At 51.4% G+C, this 27,987-nt stretch overlaps 1 protein-coding gene across 2 annotated transcripts; it reads right to left on the minus strand.

Annotated features, from left to right (window-relative positions):
- Positions 1–2,852: 2,852 nt before the first annotated feature.
- Positions 2,853–27,963, minus strand: ILK (integrin linked kinase). 2 transcript variants are annotated; one of them, XM_044286768.1, is made up of 13 exons: positions 27,917–27,963; positions 23,419–23,526; positions 23,182–23,347; positions 21,830–21,925; positions 19,089–19,185; positions 16,274–16,357; positions 14,120–14,205; positions 13,940–14,049; positions 12,801–12,928; positions 10,355–10,476; positions 10,009–10,108; positions 4,113–4,243; positions 2,853–4,023 (listed from the first exon to the last, which is right to left on the minus strand). In XM_044286768.1, exons 2-13 carry the CDS (start codon positions 23,505–23,507, stop codon positions 3,874–3,876), a joined length of 1,359 nt encoding a protein of 452 aa, XP_044142703.1. In that variant the 5' UTR covers positions 23,508–23,526; positions 27,917–27,963; the 3' UTR covers positions 2,853–3,873. The 2 variants fall into 2 exon arrangements, with proteins under 2 accessions (XP_044142703.1, XP_044142704.1); XM_044286769.1 differs by having other exon boundaries at positions 27,912–27,957.
- Positions 27,964–27,987: the final 24 nt, after the last annotated feature.

The following is a 27,987-nucleotide window of genomic DNA, read 5'->3' on the forward strand; positions in this document are numbered from 1 at the left end:
GCGGGCAGAGCTCTCTCCTTCTGCACCAGTTTGTAACTCGTCTTGTTTATGATTAGTGCAATTGTCTGTATTATGTATGTGCGCCGCTTATCATATGTACAGCGCCAGGGAAGGAATGGCGCTTTAATAATAATATTGCAAAATGGGCAGGCCACGGATGAAGGCTAAGACCAGTCAATGATCAAGCTGTGGCCACAACCAGGGCCGTCTTTAATATTGATTGGACCCTGGGCAAAAATTTACTTGGGCCCCCTGGACCCCGCCTTCCCACACCTTAGCAGCAATCACGCCTCCACCACAACACACACAAACAATCCACACATCTGGTAGAGTACAATGAATGACTGTAAATACTTCCAGGTCTGAAGACTCCAGCGGCTCAGGATCAGCGCTCTGGGCAGCTGGGCTCAGGCTGGAAGTGGGCACCGCTCTGCAGGAAGGAGACCAGGGCTCGGCTCACCCTAGTGTTACAGTGCACCCCCAGCACCCCACAGTATGCAGTATAGCACCCCACACTATACAGTACCCCACAGTATATAGTAGATCAGTATAGAAGCCCACAGTATACAACACCCCAAACTATACAGCCCAGCCCACCACACAGTATACAGCCCAGCCCACCACACAGTATACAGCCCAGCCCAGCCCAGCCCACCACACAGTATACAGCCCAGCCCAGCCCACCACACAGTATACAGCCCAGCCCAGCCCACCACACAGTATACAGCCCAGCCCAGCCCACCACACAGTACACAGTACACAGCCCAGCCCAGCCCACCACACAGTACACAGTACACAGTATACAGCCCAGCCCAGCCCACCACACAGTACACAGTACACAGCCCAGCCCACCACACAGTACACAGCCCAGCCCACCACACAGTACACAGCCCACCACACAGTACACAGCCCACCACACAGTACACAGCCCACCACACAGTACAGTAGTTTACAGTATATTAACATAACAGCCCCTGTCACCTTTTTCTGATGTAATCTTTACACAAAAAAGCTCCACAGTTAACTTCTGCAACACTCCTGCTAGGACCTGTGATGACCTCATAGCCATGTGACCAGTAATTGCTAGGTTACTGGTCACATGGTAATGATGTCATTAAGGTCCTAGATCAAAACTCATTAAGGTCCTAGAATTAAGATCATTAACACAGTACGATCATGATGCCTGTGTAGCCGACAGCCTGACACCCGGGGCAGTAGCTAGCAGGGCTCAAGAGGCAGCTGCCTTGGGCCGCCCAGGGCAGCTGCCCCTTTTGCCCCTTGGTAAAGACGGCCCTGGCCACAACACTAATCAAGGGTGAAGCAGTGGCCAAGGCAAAGCCAACAATCAAAACAGGGACCACGGCAAGGTGGTTACTGCTCTGGCTCCTCACATACAAGTTCCATAGAAGTTAAATTCCCCCCCAACAAGCTGAACTTGCAGAAGAAATACTACTACCCCCAGAATCAGACATCCTCCAACCACAAGTCAACCTCCTGGAGCTTAGAGACGCTGTAACCATGGCATAAATGACTGTAGGTGGTCGTTCTGTAACCATGGCATAATGACTGTAGGTGGTCGCTCTGTAACCATGGCATAAATGACTGTAGGTGGTCGCACTGTAACCATGGCATAATGACTGTAGGTGGTCGCTCTGTAACCATGGCATAATGACTGTAGGTGGTCGCTCTGTAACCATGGCATTAATGACTGTAGGTGGTCGTTCTGTAACCATGGCATAAATGACTGTAGGTGGTCGCTCTGTAACCATGGCATAATGACTGTAGGTGGTCGTTCTGTAACCATGGCATAAATGACTGTAGGTGGTCGCACTGTAACCATGGCATAATGACTGTAGGTGGTCGCTCTGTAACCATGGCATAATGACTGTAGGTGGTCGCTCTGTAACCATGGCATTAATGACTGTAGGTGGTCGTTCTGTAACCATGGCATTAATGACTGTAGGTGGTCGTTCTGTAACCATGGCATAAATGACTGTAGGTGGTCGTTCTGTAACCATGGCATAAATGACTGTAGGTGGTCGCACTGTAACCATGGCATAATGACTGTAGGTGGTCGCACTGTAACCATGGCATAATGACTGTAGGTGGTCGCTCTGTAAACCATGGCATAATGACTGTAGGTGGTCGCTCTGTAACCATGGCATAATGACTGTAGGTGGTCGCTCTGTAACCATGGCATAATGACTGTAGGTGGTCGCTCTGTAACCATGGCATAATGACTGTAGGTGGTCGCTCTGTAACCATGGCATAATGACTGTAGGTGGTCGTTCTGTAACCATGGCATAATGACTGTAGGTGGTCGTTCTGTAACCATGGCATAATGACTGTAGGTGGTCGCTCTGTAACCATGGCATAATGACTGTAGGTGGTCGCTCTGTAACCATGGCATAAATGACTGTAGGTGGTCGCTCTGTAACCATGGCATAAATGACTGTAGGTGGTCGCTCTGTAACCATGGCATAATGACTGTAGGTGGTCGCTCTGTAACCATGGCATAATGACTGTAGGTGGTCGCTCTGTAACCATGGCATAATGACTGTAGGTGGTCGCTCTGTAACCATGGCATAATGACTGTAGGTGGTCGCTCTGTAACCATGGCATAATGACTGTAGGTGGTCGTTCTGTAACCATGGCATAATGACTGTAGGTGGTCGCTCTGTAACCATGGCATAATGACTGTAGGTGGTCGCTCTGTAACCATGGCATAATGACTGTAGGTGGTCGCTCTGTAACCATGGCATAATGACTGTAGGTGGTCGCTCTGTAACCAGCTGCTGGTCAGAAGGGTTGGATCGGATGATCAGCTCTGAAGACGACACGAGAGGCCTCGGTTGTTGGAGAATATTTATTAAGCTATCACAAGGTGCGCATGGTTAATTTATTATATAGGTATAAAAATACATTTCTCAACTCCTGCAGAAGGGAAGGTGAGGAGAAGATCCGAGCACCAGCTCTCCTCCACCTCCAGGTTATCATACATGTTATGGTGATATGCTGTGAGATACATATATATATTATATACACATACATTTATACATGGCAGAGCAGACAGTATACAGAAGTGTGGCAGCAAAGAATGAAGTAAGGGCTCGTTAATGCACTGCCCTCCATCCTCCGGGCAGAGCTTCATGAAGAAAAGCCTGTGCGCAACCATTCTGTCCCCCCCCTGGTCTGCAGAGCACAATGAAATATCAGGGACCGCTCCCACCGTAACGGCGGCCATCTAACACATCCTGCGGACTGACTGCACCTCCACACTAGCGTCCTCACCCCCGACCTAAAGCCGACTGGTGAAAACACTGAGAACTGAGGAAGGATCACATACCACCTATCATACACCGGCCCCTCGTCCCTGTTGGGGGCCACATATTTCCTCTGTGAAAAAAAATAATCTTTTATATGAGGTTAAAGAAGCAGAGAATAGATATAGAGAACATGCTACAGAGACTGCTGTAATGTACCGCGCTGACCGAGGATCACAGGGGCCCCCCAACACTGACAGAGGCTCACAGGGGCCCCCAGAAACTCACCATTACACTGCGATTGCCTCCATGTGTGAATACTGTTAGAGAGCGCTACTGGCAGGGACACATGGGAGAAGATGCAGGATGGAAAAGGCGTGACACTCTTCACGTATGTGGCCTCCTGTGACAGATCAGCACGTTCCGTGTCACCACTGTACAGAGGACACAGGATTCCAGAAGGCACTTGGATGTTGAGCAGGAAGAGGACAGGGGTGGGAATATACTGCTCGGCAGGTGGCTTTTGGCTTCAGTAGCTGTGAGACGGGTCCTCTTAGTGCAGGTGGTGGCTTTGCATAGTCAGGATGGGACAAGGCACAGATGAGGCACATTACTTGTCTTGCATCTTCTCCAGGATGGGCACAATCATGTCAAATTTGGGTCTCTTGGCAGGATCCTCGTTCATACAGATCTTCATGAGTTTGCAGATGTGTGGAGAGATCCCAGGAGGAATTGTGGGGCGCAGACCCTCAAGAGAAACCTACAGCAGAAGGACACAGCAGATGAGCCCACAATACCTCTAAACTCCTAATGAGACGGAGTTCTCCTAAAGGGCGAGCTGGGACCTACCTTCATACCGATCTCCATGTTTGAAAGATCTGCAAAAGGAACCTCTCGAGTCACCAGCTCCCACAGCAGGACGGCAAAGCTCCACATGTCAGACGAGCGACGGTTAATGTCCTCCGGGCGTTTCTGCAGAGCTGAAGAGAGAATATTATCTGTGGTTGACGTTGGACAGGAAGCTTCGTCATGTGGCCGCCCTACAGCCAGGCATCTCACACAATCAGAGAGTCAGTGTCCTAGTGCAACAGCCGAGAACCATAGAACCAAGGAAAGCAAATCTCCTCCAGAGCTGCCCCGAAGACCGAGAAACACGAGGACACAGAGAGGACACCACCCAATATGGAGACACGAGGAGGGACGACACAGAGAGGACACCACCCAATATGGAGACATGAGGAGAGACGACACAGAGAGGACACCACACAATATGGAGACACGACACGGAGAGGACACCACACAATATGGAGACACGACACGGAGAGGACACCACACAATATGGAGACACGAGGAGGGACGACACAGAGAGGACACCACCCAATATGGAGACACGAGGAGGGACGACACGGAGAGGACACCACACAATATGGAGACACGACACGGAGAGGACACCACACAATATGGAGACACGACACGGAGAGGACACCACACAATATGGAGACACGAGGAGGGACGACACCACACAATATGGAGACACGAGGAGGGACGACACCACACAATATGGAGACACGAGGAGGGACGACACCACCCAATATGGAGACACGAGGAGGGACGACCCGGAGAGGACACCACCCAATATGGAGACACGAGGAGGGACGACCCGGAGAGGACACCACCCAATATGGAGACACGAGGAGGGACGACCCGGAGAGGACACCACCCAATATGGAGACACGAGGAGGGACGACACGGAGAGGACACCACCCAATATGGAGACACGAGGAGGGACGACACGGAGAGGACACCACCCAATATGGAGACACGAGGAGGGACGACACGGAGAGGACACCACCCAATATGGAGACACGAGGAGGGACGAAACGGAGAGGACACCACCCAATATGGAGACACGAGGAGGGACGACACGGAGAGGACACCACCCAATATGGAGACACGAGGAGGGACGACACGGAGAGGACACCACACAATATGGAGACACGAGGAGGGACGACACCACCCAATATGGAGACACGAGGAGGGACGACACCACCCAATATGGAGACACGAGGAGGGACGACACCACCCAATATGGAGACACGAGGAGGGACGACACCACCCAATATGGAGACACGAGGAGGGACGACACGGAGAGGACACCACACAATATGGAGACACGAGGAGGGACGACACGGAGAGGACACCACACAATATGGAGACACGAGGAGGGACGACACACAATATGGAGACACGAGGAGAGACGACACCACACAATATGGAGACACAAGGAGGGACGACACGGAGAGGACACCACCCAATATGGAGACACGACACGGAGAGGACACCACCCAATATGGAGACACGAGGAGAGACGACACCACACAATATGGACACACAAGGAGGGACGACACGGAGAGGACACCACACAATATGGAGACACGAGGAGGGACGACACGGAGAGGACACCACACAATATGGAGACACGAGGAGGGACGACACGGAGAGGACACCACCCAATATGGAGACACGAGGAGAGACGACACCACCCAATATGGAGACACAAGGAGGGACGACACGGAGAGGACACCACCCAATATGGAGACACGAGGAGGGACGACACGGAGAGGACACCACCCAATATGGAGACACGAGGAGGGACGACACGGAGAGGACACCACCCAATATGGAGACACGAGGAGGGACGACACGGAGAGGACACCACCCAATATGGAGACACGAGGAGAGACGACACCACCCAATATGGAGACACGAGGAGGGACGACACGGAGAGGACACCACCCAATATGGAGACACGAGGAGGGACGACACGGAGAGGACACCACCCAATATGGAGACACGAGGAGGGACGACACGGAGAGGACACCACCCAATATGGAGACACGAGGAGGGACGACACGGAGAGGACACCACCCAATATGGAGACACGAGGAGGGACGACACGGAGAGGACACCACCCAATATGGAGACACGAGGAGGGACGACACGGAGAGGACACCACCCAATATGGAGACACGAGGAGGGACGACACGGAGAGGACACCACCCAATATGGAGACACGAGGAGGGACGACACGGAGAGGACACCACCCAATATGGAGACACGAGGAGGGACGACACGGAGAGGACACCACCCAATATGGAGACACGAGGAGGGACGACACGGAGAGGACACCACCCAATATGGAGACACGAGGAGGGACGACACGGAGAGGACACCACCCAATATGGAGACACGAGGAGGGACGACACGGAGAGGACACCACCCAATATGGAGACACGAGGAGGGACGACACGGAGAGGACACCACCCAATATGGAGACACGAGGAGGGACGACACGGAGAGGACACCACCCAATATGGAGACACGAGGAGGGACGACACGGAGAGGACACCACCCAATATGGAGACACGAGGAGGGACGACACGGAGAGGACACCACACAATATGGAGACACGAGGAGGGACGACACGGAGAGGACACCACACAATATGGAGACACGAGGAGGGACGACACGGAGAGGACACCACACAATATGGAGACACGAGGAGGGACGACACGGAGAGGACACCACACAATATGGAGACACGAGGAGGGACGACACGGAGAGGACACCACACAATATGGAGACACGAGGAGGGACGACACGGAGAGGACACCATACAATATGGAGACACGAGGAGGGACGACACGGAGAGGACACCACACAATATGGAGACATGAGTAGGAGGACATAAAACAGTGTGCAGACTAGGGATCGACCGATTAAAGGTTTTACGGCAGTGCGCCCCCCAACCCTATTAACCACTTCAACCCCGCTAGCTGAAACCCCCTTAATGACCAGAGCACTTTTTACACTTCGGCACTACACTACTTTCACAGTTTATCGCTCGGTCATGCAACTTACCACCCAAATGAATTTTACCTCCTTTTCTTCTCACTAATAGAGCTTTCATTTGGTGGCATTTCATTGCTGCTGACATTTTTACTTTTTTGTTATTAATCGAAATTTAACGATTTTTTTGCAAAAAAAAAAAAAAAAAAGAACGACATTTTTCACTTTCAGTTGTAAAATTTTGCAAAAAAAACGACATCCATATATAAATTTTTCGCTAAATTTATTGTTTTACATGTCTTTGATCAAAAAAAATAATAATGTTTGGGTAAAAAAAGAAATGGTTTGGGTAAAAGTTATAGCGTTTACAAACCATGGTACAAAAATGTGAGTTTCCGCATTTTGAAGCAGCTCTGACTTTCTGAGCACCTGTCATGTTTCCTGAGGTTCTACAAATGCCCAGACAGTAGAAACACCCCACAAATGACCCCATTTAGGAAAGTAGAAACCCTAAGGTATTCGCTGATGGGCATAGTGAGTTCATAGAACTTTTTATTTTTTGTCACAAGTTAGCGGAAAATGATTATTATTTATTATTTTTTTTTTTCTTACAAAGTCTCATATTCCACTAACTTGTGACAAAAAATAAAAACTTCCATGAACTCACTATGCCCATCACAAAATACCTTGGGGTGTCTTCTTTTGAAAATGGGGTCACTTGTGGCGTAGTTATACTGCCCTGGCATTTTAGAAGCCCTAATGTGTGAGAAGTAGTTTGCAATCAAAATCTGTAAAAAATGACCGGTGAAATCCGAAAGGTGCTCTTTGGAATATGGGCCCCTTTGCCCACCTAGGCTGCAAAAAAGTGTGACACATCTGGTATCGCCGTACTCAGGAGAAGTTGGGGAATGTGTTTTGGGGTGTCATTTTACATATACCCATGCTGGGTGAGAAAAATATCTTGGCAAAAGACAATTTTTCAAATTTTTTTTATACAAAGTTGGCATTTGACCAAGATATTTATCTCACCCAGCATGGGTATATGTAAAATGACACCCCAAAACACATTCCCCAACTTCTCCTGAGTACGGCGATACCAGATGTGTCACACTTTTTTGCAGCCTAGGTGGGCAAAGGGGCCCATATTCCAAAGAGCACCTTTCGGATTTCACCGGTCATTTTTTACAGATTTTGATTGCAAACTACTTCTCACACATTAGGGCCCCTAAAATGCCAGGGCATTATAACTACCCCACAAGTGACCCCATTTTGGAAAGAAGACACCCCAAGGTATTCCGTGAGGGGCATGGCGAGTTCATAGAATTTTTTTATGGGCATAAGTTAGCAGAAATGGATTTTTTATTTTTATTTTTTTCTCACAAAGTCTTACTTTCCGCTAACTTGGGACAAAAATGTCAATCTTTCATGGACTCAATCTGCCCCTCACGGAATACCTTGGGGTGTCTTCTTTCCGAAATGGGGTCACATGTGGGGTATTTATACTGTCCTGGCTTTTTAGGGGCCCTAAAGAGTGAGAAGAAGTCTGGAATATAAATTTCTAAAAAATGTTAAGCATTTGGATTCCGTGAGGGGTATAGTGAGTTCATGGGAGATTTTATTTTTTGACACAAGTTAGTGGAATATGAGACTTTGTAAGAAAAAAAAAATAATAATTTCCGCTAACTTGGGCCAAAAAAATGTCTGAATGGAGCCTTAAAGGGGGGTGATCAATAACAGGGGGGTGATCAGGGAGTCTATATGGGTGATCAATGACAGGGGGGGTGATCAATGACAGGGGGGGTGATCAATGACAGGGGGGGTGATCAGGGAGTCTATATGGGTGATCAATGACAGGGGGGGTGATCAATGACAGAGGGGGTGATCAGGGAGTCTATATGGGTGATTCCCCCCCTGTAAGGCTCCATTCAGACGTCCGCATGTGTTTTGCGGATCCGATCCATGTATCAGTGGATCTGTAAAAATCATATGGACGTCTGAATGGAGCCTTACAGGGGGGTGATCAATGACGGGGTGATCATGGAGTCTATATGGGGTGATCAGGGGTTAATAAGTGACAGGGGGGGGGGGGGGGGGTAGTGTAGTGGTGTTTTGTGGTACTTTACTGAGCTGCCTGTGTCCTCTGGTGGTCGATCCAAGCAAAAGGGACACCAGAGGACCAGGTAGGAGGTATATTAGACTCTGTTATCAAAACAGCGTCTAATATACCTGTTAGGGGGTTAAAAAAAATCACATCTCCAGCCTGCCAGCGAGCGATCGCCGCTGGCAGGCTGGAGATCCACTCGCTTACCTTCCGTTCCTGTGAGCGCGCGTTCACAGGAAATCTCGCGTCTCGCGAGATGACGCGTATATGCGTCGCTCAGCGCACAGCTGCCACCTCCGGACCGCAGATCTGCGTTAGGCGGTCCGGAGGTGGTTAAAGACATTGGTGGCGCAGTGCACCCCCTCACCCAAGCCCCCCAGTATTAATCATTGGTGGCAGTGGCCACAGGGTCCCCTCCTCCTCAGTGGCAGTTCCCATCGGAGCTCCAGCAGTGTAATGCTGGGGCTCCGATCGGTTACCATGGCAGCCAGGACGCTACTGAAGCCCTGGCTGCCATGGTAACCTCCCTGCTGCGGTGTGCACAAAGCACAGGGCAGCAGGGACAGTGTGAGCTCCTATTCACTCTAATAGTGATCTATCAGGGTGAATAGGACAAGGGTTCTAGTCCCTAAGGGGGCTAAAAGTTAGTAGTAAAAAAAAATAAAAAAATATTAAGTATAAATGAAAAAAAAAAAAAAAAAAAATGAAGATTTACAAAAACAAAATACACGTTAACAATAAACATCCATTTTTAGCAGATTTGTGTAGGAGCAGGCTATCCAGGGTGAAGGTTACCTTCTGGTGCAATCCACGCCGGGCAGTACATGCGTCCCGGACACTGGAAGGAGAGCTTCACGTCTGCCATGCTTATTCGAGCAGTCATGTCCTCATCAATCTGTAGAGGACAGGAGAAAACATGGTGGCTGGTGGAGAAGGACAGAAGAACCGAGACTTCACCCCTGGCCATGGCCTTCTACAGCATCATGTGTAGGAGACCGTCCAGGGAGAACCTGTGCCGTGAGCAGATGACGTGCCTACAACCGACCCTCCGCATCCGCAGTCAGGTGACCACGTATCTCATGAGGTCCATGATACCAACCACGATGATGGAGGAGGAGGGCGGTGGACCCCGTGCACTCACCATGACGCTGCGACTGTTCAAGTAATGGCGAGGAATGAGCGGCTCCAATGTGTGCAGGAAGGCCATGCCACGGGCAATGTCCAGGGCGAACTTCACTGCCTGGCACTGGTCAACCACCAGATCTGAGGAGAGAGGAAAAGATCAGGAGCGGGCAGCAACGGGCACACCCCCCACAAGCTGCAGCAACGGGCACAGGACACCCCCCACACACATCACAGCCTGCAGCAACTGGCACACCCCCCACAACCTGCAGCAACGGGTACAGGACACCCCCCCACACACACACACACACACATCACAGCCTGCAGCAACTGGCACACCCCCCACAACCTGCAGCAACGGGTACAGGACACCCCCCACACACATCACAGCCTGCATCAACTGGCACACCCCCCACAACCTGCAGCAACGGGTACAGGACACCCCCCACACACATCACAGCCTGCAGCAACGGGTACAGGACACCCCCCCCCCCCCCCCCACAACCTGCAGCAACGGGTACAGGACACCCCCCACACACACACATCACAGCCTGCAGCAACTGGCACACCCACCCCCAACAACCTGCAGCAACGGGTACAGGACACCCCCCCACACACACACACACATCACAGCAACTGGCACCCCCAACAACCTGCAGCAACGGGTACAGGACACCCCACACACACATCACAGCCTGCAGCAACGGGTACAGGACACCCCCCCCCCCCCCCCACAACCTGCAGCAACGGGTACAGGACACCCCCCACACACACACATCACAGCCTGCAGCAACTGGCACACCCACCCCCAACAACCTGCAGCAACGGGTACAGGACACCCCCCCACACATCACAGCCTGCAGCAACTGGCACCCCCAACAACCTGCAGCAACGGGTACAGGACACCCCACACACACATCACAGCCTGCAGCAACGGGTACAGGACACCCCCCCCCCCCCCCCCCCACAACCTGCAGCAACGGGTACAGGACACCCCACACACACACATCACAGCCTGCAGCAACTGGCACCCCCAACAACCTGCAGCAACGGGTACAGGACACCCCACACACACATCACAGCCTGCAGCAACGGGTACAGGACACCCCCCCCCCCCACAACCTGCAGCAACGGGTACAGGACACCCCACACACACATCACAGCCTGCAGCAACTGGCACCCCCAACAACCTGCAGCAACGGGTACAGGACACCCCACACACACATCACAGCCTGCAGCAACTGGCACCCCCAACAACCTGCAGCAACGGGTACAGGACACCCCACACACACATCACAGCCTGCAGCAACGGGTACAGGACACACCCCCCCCCCCCCCCACAACCTGCAGCAACGGGTACAGAACACCCCCCACAACCTGCAGCAACGGGTACAGGACACCCCCCACACACACACACACATCACAGCCTGCAGCAACGGGTACAGGACACCCTCCACACACATCACAGCCTGCAGCAACGGGTACAGGACACCCCCCCACACACACATCACAGCCTGCAGCAACGGGTACAGGACACACACCCCCCCCCCCCCCCCCCCACAACCTGCAGCAACGGGTACAGAACACCCCCCACAACCTGCAGCAACGGGTACAGGACACCCCCCACAACCTGCAGCAACGGGTACAGGACACCCCCCACACACATCACAGCCTGCAGCAACGGGTACAGGACACCCCCCCACACACACATCACAGCCTGCAGCAACTGGCACCCCCACCCCCAACAACCTGCAGCAACGGGTACAGGACACCCCCCACACACATCACAGCCTGCAGCAACGGGTACAGGACACCCCACCCCCCCCAAAACCTGCAGCAACGGGTACAGGACACCCCCCCCACAACCTGCAGCAACGGGTACAGGACACCCCCCCACACACACATCACAGCCTGCAGCAACTGGCACCCCCACCCCCAACAACCTGCAGCAACGGGTACAGGACACCCTCCACACACATCACAGCCTGCAGCAACGGGTACAGGACACCCCCCCCCCCCCCACACATCACAGCCTGCAGCAACGGGTACAGGACACCCCCCACACACATCACAGCCTGCAGCAACGGGTACAGGACACCCCTCCACACACATCACAGCCTGCAGCAACGGGTACAGGACACCCCCCCCCCCCCCACAACCTGCAGCAACGGGTACAGGACACCCCCCCACACACACACACATCACAGCCTGCAGCAACTGGCACAACCCCCCACAACAACCTGCAGCAACGGGTACAGGACACCCCCCCCCACAACCTGCAGCAACGGGTACAGGACACCCCCCATAACCTGCAGCAGTGGGCACAGGACACCCAGCTGCACAACTACAGAACGATGCCCCCCACTCCTACTCTTCACCACTGCCCGGCCTTGGAGTACTGTCCTGCACAAGATACCCTCAGACCTGACGCCCCTGTGTCCCCCCTGCATTGCCCTCATACTCACTGGTCCCCTCGTGCAGGACGTTGTAGAGGGATCCATACGGCATCCAGTGTGTAATAAGGACGGGGTGAGGGGCCGGAGGAGACTGACAGGCACCCAGCACCGGGAGGACATTGGGGTGGGAAAATATCCTAGGAGAGGAGCAGAGAGAGAAAGCATGGGGGATGGGGGTCTGGAAAACGTGAGACACTGTGGGAGGAGCCAACAAGAGCGGAGCAGCCTCCCTGTCAGGGACTTACCTCAGCCTAATGGTGCACTGCAGCCTCCCTGTCAGGGACTAACCTCAGCCTAATGGTGTACTGCAGCCTCCCCGTCAGGGACTTACCTCAGCCTAATGGTGTACTGCAGCCTCCCTGTCAGGGACTTACCTCAGCCTAATGGTGCACTGCAGCCTCCCTGTCAGGGACTTACCTCAGCCTAATGGTGCACTGCAGCCTCCCTGTCAGGGACTTACCTCAGCCTAATGGCGCACTGCAGCCTCCCCGTCAGGGACTTACCTCAGCCTAATGGCGCACTGCAGCCTCCCTGTCAGGGACTTACCTCAGCCTAACTGCGCACTGCAGCCTCCCTGTCAGGGACTTACCTCAGCCTAACGGCGCACTGCAGCCTCCCTGTCAGGGACTTACCTCAGCCTAATGGCGCACTGCAGCCTCCCCGTCAGGGACTTACCTCAGCCTAATGGCGCACTGCAGCCTCCCTGTCAGGGACTTACCTCAGCCTAATGGCGCACTGCAGCCTCCCTGTCAGGGACTTACCTCAGCCTAATGGCGCACTGCAGCCTCCCCGTCAGGGACTTACCTCAGCCTAATGGTGCACTGCAGCCTCCCTGTCAGGGACTTACCTCAGCCTAATGGTGTACTGCAGCCTCCCTGTCAGGGACTTACCTCAGCCTAATGGTGCACTGCAGCCTCCCCGTCAGGGACTTACCTCAGCCTAATGGTGCACTCCAGCCTCCCTGTCAGGGACTTACCTCAGCCTAACGGCGCACTGCAGCCTCCCTGTCAGGGACTTACCTCAGCCTAACGGCGCACTGCAGCCTCCCTGTCAGGGACTTACCTCAGCCTAACGGCGCACTGCAGCCTCCCTGTCAGGGACTTACCTCAGCCTAACGGCGCACTGCAGCCTCCCTGTCAGGGACTTACCTCAGTTTGGGGTACTCTTCGTTGAAGTCTCGGCTCTTCCGGGTGCTCCAGTCCCGGATCTTCAGGACTTTGATGACGATGTCGTTGCCCTGCCAGCGGCCTTTCCACAGCTGTGGAGATAACAAGGTCGTCACCCCCATCGCTGCAGCGAGTCCAGGAGCAGCGCTCAGCACCACTTACCTCCCCAGAATGGTTGTCATTCAGCTTGTGGCTGAGCGTCAGCTGCTTGTAATCTATACCGGCCTGCTTATTAAGAGTGCCGTTACCTGCAGACAAGATGGCGACACGTCAGGAGCCACAGAGGACAGCAGAGAGCGGGGGCAGGACTGTGCGGTATAACATAGGACAGAGGGCGCAGGGCAGGTGAATGGACGGTACTGGGGACAGGACTGTGCGGTATAACATAGGACAGAGGGCGCAGGGCAGGTGATTGGACGGTACTGGGGACAGGACTGTGCGGTATAACATAGGACAGAGGGCGCAGGGCAGGTGCTTGGACGGTACTGGGGACAGGACTGTGCGGTATAACATAGGACAGGGGGCGCAGGGCAGGTGATTGGACGGTACTGGAGGACAGGACTGTGCGGTATAACATAGGACAGAGGGCGCAGGGCAGGTGATTGGACGGTACTGGGGACAGGACTGTGCGGTATAACATAGGACAGAGGGCGCAGGGCAGGTGATTGGACGGTACTGGGGACAGGACTGTGCGGTATAACATAGGACAGAGGGCGCAGGGCAGGTGATTGGACGGTACTGGGGACAGGACTGTGCGGTATAACATAGGACAGAGGGCGCAGGGCAGGTGATTGGACGGTACTGGGGACAGGACTGTGCGGTATAACATAGGACAGAGGGCGCAGGGCAGGTGATTGGACGGTACTGGGGACAGGACTGTGCGGTATAACATAGGACAGGGGGTGCAGGGCAGGTGATTGGACGGTACTGGCGGACAAGACTGTGCGGTATAACATAGGACAGAGGGTGCAGGGCAGGTGATTGGACGGTACGGAGGACAGGACTGTGCGGTATAACATAGGACAGAGGGCGCAGGGCAGGTGAATGACCGGTACAGGGGGCAGGACTGTGCGGTATAACATAGGACAGAGGGCGCAGGGCAGGTGATTGGACGGTACTGGAGGACAGGACTGTGCGGTATAACATAGGACAGAGGGCGCAGGGCAGGTGATTGGACGGTACTGGGGACAGGACTGTGCGGTATAACATAGGACAGAGGGCGCAGGGCAGGTGAATGGACGGTACTGGGGACAGGACTGTGCGGTATAACATAGGACAGAGGGCGCAGGGCAGGTGAATGGACGGTACTGGGGACAGGACTGTGCGGTATAACATAGGACAGAGGGCGCAGGGCAGGTGATTGGACGGTACTGGAGGACAGGACTGTGCGGTATAACATAGGACAGAGGGCGCAGGGCAGGTGATTGGACGGTACTGGGGACAGGACTGTGCGGTATAACATAGGACAGAGGGCGCAGGGCAGGTGAATGACCGGTACTGGGGGACAGGACTGTGCGGTATAACATAGGACAGAGGGCGCAGGGCAGGTGAATGGACGGTACTGGGGACAGGACTGTGCGGTATAACACAGGACAGAGGGCGCAGGGCAGGTGATTGGACGGTACTGGGGACAGGACTGTGCGGTATAACCGGACAGAGGGCGCAGGGCAGGTGATTGGACGGTACTGGGGACAGGACTGTGCGGTATAACATAGGACAGAGGGTGCAGGGCAGGTGATTGGACGGTACCGGAGGACAGGACTGTGCGGTATAACATAGGACAGAGGGCGCAGGGCAGGTGATTGGACGGTACTGGGGACAGGACTGTGCGGTATAACACAGGACAGAGGGCGCAGGGCAGGTGATTGGACGGTAATGGAGGACAGGACTGTGCGGTATAACATAGGACAGAGGGCGCAGGGCAGGTGATTGGACGGTAATGGAGGACAGGACTGTGCGGTATAACATAGGACAGAGGGCGCAGGGCAGGTGTATGGACGGTACTGGGGACAGGACTGTGCGGTATAACATAGGACAGAGGGCGCAGGGCAGGTGATTGGACGGTACTGGGGACAGGACTGTGCGGTATAACATAGGACAGAGGGCGCAGGGCAGGTGATTGGACGGTACTGGGGACAGGACTGTGCGGTATAACACAGGACAGAGGGCGCAGGGCAGGTGATTGGACGGTAATGGAGGACAGGACTGTGCGGTATAACATAGGACAGAGGGTGCAGGGCAGGTGATTGGACGGTAGGTGTGAGGTGGAGGGGTGACCGGGGGGCTGATGTTTTTTGGACAGGGAAGGATGCTCACGTGGTCGGGTTCTGGTGGTTCCTTTCCAGAAGGTGTCCTTGTAGGGGATTCTGTTCATGCTCTGCCCCATCTTCTCAGCCCGGTCTGTGGGGACAAGAGGACATGGTCAGGTACCCCGCTCAGCTTCACACACAAGGGTACAGACGAGTTATGTGCACCCCGAAACCCATCCACAAAAAACACTGACCCCGTGACCAAAGCCAACGCTCCTCTCACAAGTACACACTCAGCCCTGGCATCAAATAAGTTAGCGTCTAGCACTCAAAGGGTTAATGCTTCTGGTGGGATCAGCGGCTAACATCAGCCCTCGAGCTGAACCACCGTGAGATATTTATAATCAGACCGCACATTCAGTTGTCGGGTTCCCTATGGCTAATCGGCTGGTTGTCAGAGCGGAGAGGCGGCCGAGCTCCCCAGAATGAACGGCTCTGGTGAACTATACGTCCTGACTAACCATCCGTCTGCCGCGCCTCTCCAGCCTCCCAGTCCGGCCTGTAACATACTGGGCATCTGCAATCTCATGTAACCGCCCCCGGGAACACGGCGTCCTGTACATGTACTCACCTGGTCGGCCTGATTCACATGATTGACCCTTTCACTGCCTGGGACGCCTCTCATACGTGCAGCAGGACAGCACTTCGCCTCTATCTCAGGCTGTATAGCAGCTACAAGCCCCAATAGAGCTGGGTGAAGGGGGATCTGCATATACCTGCAGCTCTCACTCTCGACCAGGGTCCTGTAGATTGTAAGCCCTCACGGCAGGGCCCCCTCCCCATCTCTACCAGTTTGTAGTTTGCTTTAAAGCTAGACTCCCATCTTTAGCTGCTACACAGCCTGAGATAGATCAGGTGAAACCCCCCCCTCATCCAGGTGTGATCTCCGCCAGTCTAGGGAGGGGGCGGTGGGAAAGCGATCGAGGCATAGAGCCTTCTCACCCTGTACACGGGTGTACACTCTCCCGCTAACAGCACAGGCGCACCCACGTGTACAGCACAGGCGCACCCACAGACCCACGTGTACAGCACAGGCGCACCCACAGACCCACGTGTACAGCACAGGCGCACCCACAGACCCACGTGTACAGCACAGGCGCACCCACAGACCCACGTGTACAGCACAGGCGCACCCACAGACCCACGTGTACAGCACAGGCGCACCCACAGACCCACGTGTACAGCACAGGCGCACCCACAGACCCACGTGTACAGCACAGGCGCACCCACAGACCCACGTGTACAGCACAGGCGCACCCACAGACCCACGTGTACAGCACAGGCGCACCCACAGACCCACGTGTACAGCACAGGCGCACCCACAGACCCACATGAACAGCACATTGTGATGCTTCGCAATCTCTGCAATATTGATTACCTAAGAAATCGTGAATGCATCCCGTTTTAAAATTACAAAAATCACAAGAGCCCTCTAATTCACACAAAGAGTTAAAACTCTCAGTTACAGCTCACAGAGAAGGGGTTAATTAGCAAATCCTTGCCAAAGATTCTTCCTGACCCCCTGCCAGGTTATACATCCATCAATCTGATATTGTCTTGACAAAACCCCATAAAAGTGCCTTCCCTCCAGTCTGAGCAGCCCCAGCACCGCAGGGGTCCTAACACCCTAAGCCTGGTCAGAGACTTCAGAAGAGAATGACAGATCCTAATTACACAGCCGGTTGGTACAAGAAGACCTGAAAGTCACCTCCAATCCATAGATCGCATATTTTTCCCATATTTTCTTCATATTTCTTGGGTTAGGAAAATACAGAATGAACAATCTCTTCAGAAATGGTTGGGGTTATTCTAACACCTTCCAGGAAATCCGCAAGCAAATCGGAGATTCCCGCTCTGCGATATGGCGGTTCTCAGGCGCACGGTATTGTCTTCTAGTCATATTTGGTATCAGATGATTCGTAAAGTTCTACTGATTATAAATATGATTATATTTCTTGATTTGACCTCCGGGTACGGAGAAACTGGCAAAGCAGGGATTCTGCCAGACTCTCTCTGAGGCAAGAACTGCCCCCTGCTCCAATTCCACAAGGCTGGACCTGTACGTGTCACAGCCACCACCAGCTCCAGAGGGGGTAAAACACAGCGACCCACTCAGGTCCGTCATCTACCATCTGACGTCGACTAACATCACGACCGCCCGCTGGACACGGGCACACCGCCATCTTGGATTATTCCTTACATAGACTTTATCTTTTACTGGACTCGGTAATTCTGACCTTACAGACATTCTGTTCCCTTCCACCTCTTACTTATTTCCATCCGACCAATCTGTCCGGCCGGTAGATTTATCTGTCAGTTATAATGTAGCTTTTATAATAAAACTAACGATTTCATGGGTCCAGTTCTGCTCTTGTTCCCTGATTATCTGGTCTATGCTGAGAGCTCTGTCCTCAGAGGAGACATTCCACCGTCTTATTTCTATACATTGCTGATTGGTTAGCTCGGCTGCAAATAACTGCGTCTTCCCTTTAGGATTATCTAGCCGCGGTCTCTGCGCCCGATTCACTACGAAGAGCGGTGGCAGCAAATTAACCGGAATTCCATCGTGAAATCGATAATTTTACCGACTGTACCATGTGTGGGCACACCAACCAATCTTATGCGTCTGCTGTGCTCACAGTGGATTCGTCTCCAGAAGTCTCTAGTGGACGAGACCTGGATGGCAACTGTGGCATAGAACGATGGGATTGGTGGGGGTGGGGGGGGGGGGGGGTCTCACACATACCACACGTGTACAGCACATACACACCTACAGTCAGACGTGTACAGCACATACACACAACACATAACACATAACGCACCGCAGAGCAGCTCGCGGAGATGGGGCTTAGCCTTGTCCAGTGGGGTCTCTCCATACTTGTTACAGATGTAAATCAGTGCAGAATTATTCACCAAGTCCTGAAAACAAACAAGGAAAAATAAGTGACCACAACATGAGATCTAGAGGACAAGATGGAGTCATCAGTGACCATGACATGAGACCTAGAGGACAAGAAGGAGTCATCAGTGACCATGACATGAGACAGGGAGGACAAGAAGGAGTCATCAGTGACCACAACATGAGACCTAGAGGACAAGAAGGAGTCATCAGTGACCATGACATGACACAGGGAGGACAAGAAGGAGTCATCAGTGACCACGACATGAGACAGGGAGGACAAGAAGGAGTCATCAGTGACCACGACATGAGACAGGGAGGACAAGAAGGAGTCATCAGTGACCACGACATGAGACCTAGAGGACAAGAAGGAGTCATCAGTGACCACGACATGACACAGGGAGGACAAGAAGGAGTCATCAGTGACCATGACATGACACAGGGAGGACAAGAAGGAGTCATCAGTGACCACGACATGACACAGGGAGGACAAGAAGGAGTCATCAGTGACTATGACATGAGACCTAGAGCAGTGTTTCCCAACCAGTGTGCCTCCAGCTGTTGCAAAACTACAACTCCCAGCATGCTCGCACAGACAAAGGCTGTCCGGGCATGCTGGGAGTTGTAGTTTTGCAACAGCTGGAGGCACACTGGTTGGGAAACACTGACCTAGAGGACAAGAAGGAGTCATCAGTGACCACGACATGAGACAGGGAGGACAAGATGGAGTCATCAGTGACCACGACATGACACAGGGAGGACAAGATGGAGTCATCAGTGACCACGACATGACACAGGGAGGACAAGATGGAGTCATCAGTGACCACGACATGACACAGGGAGGACAAGAAGGAGTCATCAGTGACCACGACATGACACAGGGAGGACAAGAAGGAGTCATCAGTGACCACGACATGAGACAGGGAGGACAAGAAGGAGTCATCAGTGACCACGACATGAGACAGGGAGGACAAGAAGGAGTCATCAGTGACCACGACATGAGACAGGGAGGACAAGAAGGAGTCATCAGTGACCACGACATGAGACAGGGAGGACAAGAAGGAGTCATCAGTGACCACGACATGAGACAGGGAGGACAAGAAGGAGTCATCAGTGACCACGACATGAGACAGGGAGGACAAGAAGGAGTCATCAGTGACCACGACATGAGACAGGGAGGACAAGAAGGAGTCATCAGTGACCACGACATGAGACAGGGAGGACAAGAAGGAGTCATCAGTGACCACGACATGAGACAGGGAGGACAAGAAGGAGTCATCAGTGACCACGACATGAGACAGGGAGGACAAGAAGGAGTCATCAGTGACCACGACATGAGACAGGGAGGACAAGAAGGAGTCATCAGTGACCACGACATGAGACAGGGAGGACAAGAAGGAGTCATCAGTGACCACGACATGAGACAGGGAGGACAAGAAGGAGTCATCCAGTGACCACGACATGAGACAGGGAGGACAAGAAGGAGTCATCAGTGACCACGACATTGAGACAGGGAGGACAAGAAGGAGTCATCAGTGACCACGACATGAGACAGGGAGGACAAGAAGGAGTCATCAGTGACCACGACATGAGACAGGGAGGACAAGAAGGAGTCATCAGTGACCACGACATGAGACAGGGAGGACAAGAAGGAGTCATCAGTGACCACGACATGAGACAGGGAGGACAAGAAGGAGTCCATCAGTGACCACGACATGAGACAGGGAGGACAAGAAGGAGTCATCAGTGACCACGACATGAGGACAGGGAGGACAAGAAGGAGTCATCAGTGACCACGACATGAGACAGGGAGGACAAGAAGGAGTCATCAGTGACCACGACATGAGACAGGGAGGACAAGAAGGAGTCATCAGTGACCACGACATGAGACAGGGAGGACAAGAAGGAGTCATCAGTGACCACGACATGAGACAGGGAGGACAAGAAGGAGTCATCAGTGACCACGACATGAGACAGGGGAGGACAAGAAGGAGTCATCAGTGACCACGACATGAGACAGGGAGGACAGAAGGAGTCATCAGTGACCGCACGACATGAGACAGGGAGGACAAGAAGAGTCAGCATGACCACGACATGAGACAGGGAGGACAAGATGGAGTCATCAGTGACCACGACATGAGACGGGAGGACAAGATGGAGTCATCAGTGACCACGACATGAGACAGGAGACAAGAAGGAGTCATCAGTGACCACGACATGAAGACAGGGAGGACAAGGAGGAGTCATCAGTGACCACGACATGAAGACAGGGAGACAAGAAGGGAGTCATCAGTGACCATGACATGAGCAGGGAGGACAAGAAGGAGTCATCAGTGACCATGACATGAGACAGGAAGGACAAGAAGGAGTCATCAGTGACCATGACATGAGACAGGGAGGACAAGAAGGAGTCATCAGTGACCATGACATGAGACCTAGAGGACAAGAAGGAGTCATCAGTGACCACGACATGAGATCTAGAGAAGATGGAAATATCAGTGACAGGGACAGGGACAAGAGAAGCAGAGAAGATGATGGAGGCATCAGGACAGGGACATGAGACGTAGAAGATGGAGTCATCAGTGATAGCGATGTGAGACAGAGCAGAGAAGATGGAGTCATCGACAGTGACATCAGACATGGAGTGACAGCTCTGGGGCTTACCTCAGCGACGTCATCTTGCCCCCAGAAGCAGGCGTAGTGCAGGGGGGAGTTCCCATGTTCATTGACGGAATTGACATCCGCTTTATACTGGATGAGCTGCGGGAGACCAAAGTGTCCGGTCACCAGGGGGAGACAGCAGTACATGGATCCAACCTGCAGAGGGCACTAGTGATGCACTAATCTGCCCCTCACTGGTGACACCTGCAGGCCGAAACACTTCATAACACAAGTCTGAGAATCTCTACCCTTAGGGTTCATGCACACGAACGGATGTGGTTTCCGTGTCCGTTCCATGACTCCGTGTCCATGCGTCGGCATTACGGACAAGGACAGGACTGTTAGGGGCCGGCCGGCCGGCCCACAAAATGTCAAATGCACACGGCAGGTCTGCAATTTGTGGACAATGAAGCACCCAACGGTCATGTGTATGAGCCCTAAAAACATCTCCCCTCCCAATGCCGCCAAACTTCTCCCCTCCTAATACCGCCGCCCCCAAACTTCTCCCCTCCTAATACCGCCGCCCCAAACTCTCCCCTCCTAATACCGCCGCCCCCAAACTTCTCCCCTCCTAATACCGCCGCCCCCAAACTTCTCCCCTCCTAATACCGCCGCCCCCAAACTTCTCCCCTCCTAATACCGCCGCCCCCAAACTTCTCCCCTCCTAATACCGCCGCCCCCAAACTTCTCCCCTCCCAATGCCGCCGCCCACAAACTTCTCCCCTCCTAATACCGCCGCCCCCAAACTTCTCCCTCCTAATACCGCCGCCCCCAAACTTCTCCCCTCCTAATACCGCCGCCCCCAAACTTCTCCCCTCCTAATACCGCCGCCCCCAAACTTCTCCCCTCCTAATACCGCCGCCGCCCAACTTCTCCCCTCCTAATACCGCCGCCGCCAAACTTCTCCCCTCCTAATACCGCCGCCGCCAACTTCTCCCCTCCTAATACCGGCCGCCAAACTTCTCCCCTCCTAATACCGCCGCCCTCAAACTTCTCCCCTCCTAATACCGCCGCCCCCAAACTTCTTCCCTCATAATACCGCCGCCCCCAAACTTCTCCCCTCCTAATACCGCCGCCCCCAAACTTCTCCCCTCCTAATACCGCCGCCCCCAAACTTCTCCCCTCCTAATACCGACCGCCCCCCAAACTTCTCCCCTCCTAATACCGCCGCCCCAAACTTCTCCCCTCCTAATACCGCCGCCCCCAAACTTCTTCTCCCTCCTATGTATGGCCCGCCGCCCCCAAACTTCTCCCCTCCTAATGCCGCCGCCCCCCCCAAACTTCTCCCCTCCTAATGCCGCCGCCCCCCCCAAACTTCTCCCCTCACAATACCACAGCCCAGTCACAAGCCTCACCTTCTGGACAATGTCGCGGTGGCCGTGGCTGGCGGCGAGGTGCAGCGGAGTGTCGTCGCCGCGGTTCATGACGTTGATTCGCGCTCCTCTCATTATCAGCATGTCCACGATGTTACTGCGGCCTTCACGACACGCCCAGTGCAGCGGGCTGAAGCCGTGGTCATCCCTGGAAGACAGGCCGCAGTGAGCAAGTGAAGACCCCTCACACTGACGGCGGGCGGCAGGAAGACGACTTACCCCTGGTTCAGGTCATTCTCAGTGTTATCCAGCCACAGACGGACGGCCACCGCGTTCCCCTCCCGACACTGCGTGAAGATGTCATCCATGATGAGAGCAGTCCGTGTCCTGGAATACACGGCATCATACATGAACCACGGCGGCTGGACACGCAAGGTGGAGAGGGAACCACCTGCTGTGACCTTACACCCAGGAGAAGCCCATCAGCCCTCACACACCCTGTATATAACGCCCTGTATATATCACACACCCTGTATATAACGCCCTGTGTGTATATATCACACACCCTGTATATAACGCCCTGTGTGTATATATATCACACACCCTGTATATAACGCCCTGTGTGTATATATATCACACACCCTGTATATAACGCCCTGTGTGTATATATATCACACACCCTGTATATAACGCCCTGTGTGTATATATATCACACACCCTGTATATAACGCCCTGTGTGTATATATATATCACACACCCTGTATATAACGCCCTGTATATATCACACACCCTGTATATAACGCCCTGTATATATCACACACCCTGTATATAACGCCCTGTGTGTATACATCACACACCCTGTATATAACGCCCTGTATATATCACACACCCTGTATATAACGCCCTGTGTGTATACATCACACACCCTGTATATAACGCCCTGTGTGTATACATCACACACCCTGTATATAACGCCCTGTGTGTATACATCACACACCCTGTATATAACGCCCTGTATATATCACACACCCTGTATATAACGCCCTGTGTGTATATATATCACACACCCTGTATATAACGCCCTGTGTGTATATATATCACACACCCTGTATATAACGCCCTGTGTGTATATATCACACACCCTGTATATAACGCCCTGTGTGTATATATATCACACACCCTGTATATAACGCCCTGTATATATCACACACCCTGTATATAACGCCCTGTGTGTATACATCACACACCCTGTATATAACGCCCTGTATATATCACACACCCTGTATATAACGCCCTGTGTGTATACATCACACACCCTGTATATAACGCCCTGTATATATCACACACCCTGTATATAACGCACTGTATAAATCACACACCCTGTATATAACGCACTGTATAAATCACACACCCTGTATATAACGCACTGTATAAATCACACACCCTGTATATAACGCACTGTATATATATATATATATATATCACACACACCCTCTATATAACGCCCTGTGTGTATATATCACACACCCTGTATATAACGCCCTGTGTGTATATATCACACACCCTCTATATAACGCCCTGTGTGTATATATCACACACCCTGTATATAACGCCCTGTGCGTATACATCACACACCCTGTATATAACGCCCTGTGTATACATCACACACCCTCTATATAACGCCCTGTGTGTATATATCACACACCCTCTATATAACGCCCTGTGTGTATATATCACACACCCTCTATATAACGCCCTGTGTGTATATATCACACACCCTCTATATAACGCCCTGTGTGTATATATCACACACCCTCTATATAACGCCCTGTGTGTATATATCACACACCCTGTATATAACGCCCTGTGTGTATATATCACACACCCTGTATATAACGCCCTGTGTGTATATATCACACACCCTGTATATAACGCCCTGTGTGTATATATCACACACCCTGTATATAACGCCCTGTGTGTATATATCACACACCCTGTATATAACGCCCTGTGTGTATATATCACACACCCTGTATATAACGCCCTGTGTATACATCCACACCCTCTATATACGCCCTGTGTGTATATATCACACACCCTCTATATAACGCCCTGTGTGTATATATCACACACCCTCTATATAACGCCCTGTGTGTATATATCACACACCCTCTATATAACGCCCTGTGTGTATATATCACACACCCTCTATATAACGCCCTGTATATATATCACACACCTCTATATAACGCCCTGTATATATATCACACACCCTCTATATAACGCCCTGTGTGTATATATCACACACCCTGTATATAACACCCTGTATATATATCACACACCCTGTATATAACACCCTGTATATATATCACACACCCTATATAAGGCACTGTATAAATCACACACCCTCTATATAAGGCACTGTATATATATATATATATATATATATATATATCACACACCCTCTATATAAGGCCACTGTATATATATCACACACCCTCTATATAAGGCACTGTATAAATCACACACCCTCTATATAAGGCACTGTATATATATATATATATATATATATATATATATATATATATATCACACACCTCTATATAAGGCACTGTATATATATCACACACCCTCTATATAAGGCACTGTATAAATCACACACCCTCTATATAACGCACTGTATAAATCACACACCCTCTATATAACGCACTGTATAAATCACACACCCTCTATATAACGCACTGTGTATATATATATATATATATATCACACACCCTCTACATAACGCACTGTGTATATATATATATATATATCACACACCCTCTATATAACGCACTGTGTAATATATATATCACACACCCTCTACATAACGCACTGTGTATATATATATATATATCACACACCCTCTACATAACGCACTGTGTATATATATATATATATCACACACCCTCTACATAACGCACTGTGTATATATATATATATCACACACCCTCTATATAACGCACTGTGTAATATATATATCACACACCCTCTATATAAGGCACTGTATAAATCACACACCCTCTATATAACGCACTGTGTATATATCACACACCCTCTACATAACGCACTGTGTATATATATCACACACCCTGTATATAACGCACTGTGTATATATCACACACCCTCTACATAACGCACTGTGTATATATCACACACCCTCTATATAACGCACTGTGTATATATCACACACCCTCTACATAACGCACTGTGTATATATCACACACCCTCTACATAACGCACTGTGTATATATCACACACCCTGTATATAACGCACTGATATATATATATATATATATATCACACACCCTGTATATAACACACTGTAGATATCGCACGCCCTCCATATAACACCCTGTATATATCGCACACCCTCCATATAACACCCTGTATATATCGCACACCCTCCATATAACACCCTGTATATATCGCACACCCTGTATATAACACCCTGTATATATCGCACACCCTGTATATATCACACATCCTCTATATAACACCCTGTATATATCACACATCCTCTATATAACACCCTGTATATAACACACTGTAGATATCGCACGCCCTCCATATAACACCCTGTATATATCGCACACCCTCCATATAACACCCTGTATATATCGCACACCCTCCATATAACACCCTGTATATATCGCACACCCTCCATATAACACCCTGTATATATCGCACACCCTCCATATAACACCCTGTATATATCGCACACCCTGTATATAACACCCTGTATATATCGCACACCCTGTATATAACACCCTGTATATATCGCACACCCTGTATATATCGCACACCCTGTATATATCACACATCCTCTATATAACACCCTGTATATATCACACACCCTGTATATAACGCACACCCTGTATATATCACACATCCTCTATATAACACCCTGTATATATCACACATCCTCTATATAACACCCTGTATATATCACACACCCTGTATATATCGCACACCCTGTATATATCACACATCCTCTATATAACACCCTGTATATATCACACATCCTCTATATAACACCCTGTATATATCACACACCCTGTATATATCGCACACCCTGTATATATCACACATCCTCTATATAACACCCTGTATATATCACACACCCTGTATATAACGCACACCCTGTATATATCACACATCCTCTATATAACGCACACCCTGTATATATCACACATCCTCTATATAACACCCTGTATCTATCACACACCCTGTATATCACGTACTGTATATATATCACACACCCTGTATATAACGTACTGTATATATATCACACACCCTGTATATAACGTACTGTATATATATCACACACCCTGTATATAACGTACTGTATATATATCACACACCCTGTATATAACGTACTGTATATATATCACACACCCTGTATATAACGTACTGTATATATATCACACACCCTGTATATAACGTACTGTATATATATCACACACCCTGTATATATCACACATCCTCTATATAACACCCTGTATATATCACACACCCTGTATATAACGCACACCCTGTATATATCACACATCCTCTATATAACACCCTGTATATACCACACACCCTGTATATATCACACACCCTGTATCTATCACACACCCTCTCTATATATATCACACACACTGTGTCTATCACACGGAAGATATCGCACGCTTTCCATATAACGCACTTTCTGTCTTTTCCACCCTGTACACACAGTTATCCGCACACACCTCACCTCCGCGCTCGCTCCCGCCGGCCCCGTTACGTGCGCGCTCCACGGACACGTCACATTCCGCTGCAAGGCGT

Source organism: Bufo gargarizans, chromosome 3 (genome assembly GCF_014858855.1).
Source record: "Bufo gargarizans isolate SCDJY-AF-19 chromosome 3, ASM1485885v1, whole genome shotgun sequence".
Lineage (NCBI taxonomy): Eukaryota > Metazoa > Chordata > Amphibia > Anura > Bufonidae > Bufo > Bufo gargarizans.